This window comes from Gloeophyllum trabeum (genome assembly GCF_000344685.1).
Source record: "Gloeophyllum trabeum ATCC 11539 unplaced genomic scaffold GLOTRscaffold_00006, whole genome shotgun sequence".
NCBI lineage: Eukaryota > Fungi > Basidiomycota > Agaricomycetes > Gloeophyllales > Gloeophyllaceae > Gloeophyllum > Gloeophyllum trabeum.
Genome location: NW_006920415.1, coordinates 1,913,113 through 1,915,539, shown reverse-complemented (window position 1 = coordinate 1,915,539; position 2,427 = coordinate 1,913,113). Strand labels below are relative to the sequence as shown.

Below are 2,427 nucleotides of genomic sequence, written 5' to 3'. Positions count from 1 at the left end.
TGGATTTGCGACCATCCGGAGATAAATAACAAATAACTGCCGCTACCCACAGGATTGCTCAGCACTTGCCGCCGCTATACCATGCACCATATGACTCCCTTGCACTCCTACTTGCTCGTCCCAACCCCTAGAGGTCGCCTTGATGCTCTGCCACCTGATCCAAGCAGTCCCATCACTCCGCGCGATGCACCGGTCACGTGCTAATTACCTCCGGCTGCTCGCTGACTGATGCTAACCTCATGGTGACTCGTATACGTCCGCACCTTCGGTATTTTGGTGGAAACGAGAGAGGGATTGTGCTGGAGGGTGGGCATGAGGACGACGCCCCTCGATAGAAGTGTTCGTGGGCCCCGGAGCTAATTCAGCTAGAAGTCGCATTGGTTAAGTCACTCCGGAGCTCCTGTTCGCGGAGATAAATCGCGGCATGGGTCCGTAAGTCCGGAGCTAAATAGAAAAATTCTTTTAGAGCCCATAGCAGCCTAGAGGCATGCGAGCGCTGTGTCGAATAAGCTCCGGGGGGGCTTGTATGATGTACTGAGTCCGCGTTTTTGGGGATCAGACGATCCTGAGGCTTATCAGCGGATCGATATGGCAGTTGTAGGATGAACCAGGGATGTGCCGATATATCCCTCTCGGATGAGGGTTGCATTGGCGTAGATATCGATCATGAGGGGTGCGAATGTGCATGTTTTGCGGCCTATAGAAGTAAGGCCTAGCAGTGCGAGAGAACAATACATATATGCACCAAAAATATCGACTACTTCGACCTGAAATTCCCGTTCTGTCTCTTCTACTATCATCCCCTCTGCAACCAAGCCTTCCTGCTCTTGCTCACTGTACTGCAGATACGCATTGACCAGGTCCTCATATTGCTCTGCCCATTGTTTGTTCCTCAGTTGTACCTGATTGCGCCGATTGCGATGATCAATGTGTCTCCTGTCATATGATCAGCAATAGTGAATTTAGACATGTGATGTACTTACACCCCCGCCAGCTTGTGCACAAACTCCTCGAAGACCTCATGTTCTCCCCCCTCATGGCTGAGGTCAAATCCTTCTTCTCCTGGCGGCATAGAAGTATAGGCCGCTTCGTAGATATGCTGATGATCCATGGGTGGCGCACTGGCATCCATCTCTTCAACGAGTGCCCGGTCCTCGGATGACATTGCTATACATGATATATCAACAGGCTGCATATAGTACATTGCACACCCGCATCTTTGATTTCCTCTGCCCTTCGCTCTGCATTCTTCAGCTTCCTTGTATGCTGCTTAGTCGCGCTGAGACGTTCGGTGCGCAAGAAGCCGCCGGAGAAGGTGCATGATGTCGATGACTTCGAAATACCAGCATATTGTTTCATGATATCCAGAACCAAGGGTGGGAGGTAGGACTGGCGATGTGCAGCAGCATCTGAGATGAGCTTGCCAAGAGCGTCCCTTGAGGGACGGGGCGGGTGGCAGTGCAGGCGCGCTGTTGACAGGCTTCGACACGTGCATCGAAGGCGCCACCCACCTGCTTTCCTGATTTGGGCCCCGACAGTATGCCCGGGAGATCCCGACAGTGCCCTTGACGGTGCTCTATGGCCTGAGCATACGACGTCATACACGGTACAGGACTAGTTATATGAAGTCAGCAGCAACCCCCAGTACCACCGCTGGTGTCAATCAGCAGGCGGTACTGAGCCTTGTTAGGCTTGACTGGAGGTTGGTTGGGTTAGCCTTATTGGGCTTAAGGTCTGGGCTGTCCAGGTGTAATGGTGATAAGCCTCAGGATCGTCTGACCCCCGAAAACGCGGACTCAGCGCATCGTACAAGCCCTCCGGAGCTTATTCAACACAGCGCTCACACGCCTCTAGGCTTCTATGGGCTCTAAGACTTGCTCTGTTTTAGCTCTGGACTTCCTAACATCCTTGAGGCGTACACGGACCCATTCCACGATTTATCTCCGCGAACAGGAGCTCCGGAGTGACTTAACCAATGCGACTTCTAGCTGAATTAGCTCCGGGGCCCACGAACACTTCTATCGAGGGGCGTCGTCCTCATGCCCACCCTCCAGCACAATCCCTCTCTCGTTTCCACCAAAATACCGAAGGTGCGGACGTATACGAGTCACCATGAGGTTAGCATCAGTCAGCGAGCAGCCGGAGGTAATTAGCACGTGACCGGTGCATCGCGCGGAGTGATGGGACTGCTTGGATCAGGTGGCAGAGCATCAAGGCGACCTCTAGGGGTTGGGACGAGCAAGTAGGAGTGCAAGGGAGTCATATGGTGCATGGTATAGCGGCGGCAAGTGCTGAGCAATCCTGTGGGTAGCGGCAGTTATTTGTTATTTATCTCCGGATGGTCGCAAATCCATCCCTGTAGTATAAATTGTACAAAGTAGTGTACAGAAAAACAAGTTTTAGCACTTCACCATCTCAGAGAATTAG

The 2,427-nt window shown here is 52.5% G+C and overlaps 1 protein-coding gene across 1 annotated transcript; it reads right to left on the bottom strand.

Annotated features, from left to right (window-relative positions):
- Nucleotides 1-575: 575 nt before the first annotated feature.
- GLOTRDRAFT_129239 (uncharacterized protein) lies at nucleotides 576-1,165 on the bottom strand (the record flags this gene model as incomplete). The annotated part of the gene is made up of 3 exons (XM_007867846.1): nucleotides 576-697; nucleotides 746-936; nucleotides 984-1,165. The coding sequence occupies 3 exons, from the start codon at nucleotides 1,163-1,165 to the stop codon at nucleotides 576-578; spliced, it is 495 nt and encodes a 164-aa protein (XP_007866037.1).
- Between the last annotated feature and the right edge of the window lie 1,262 nt (nucleotides 1,166-2,427).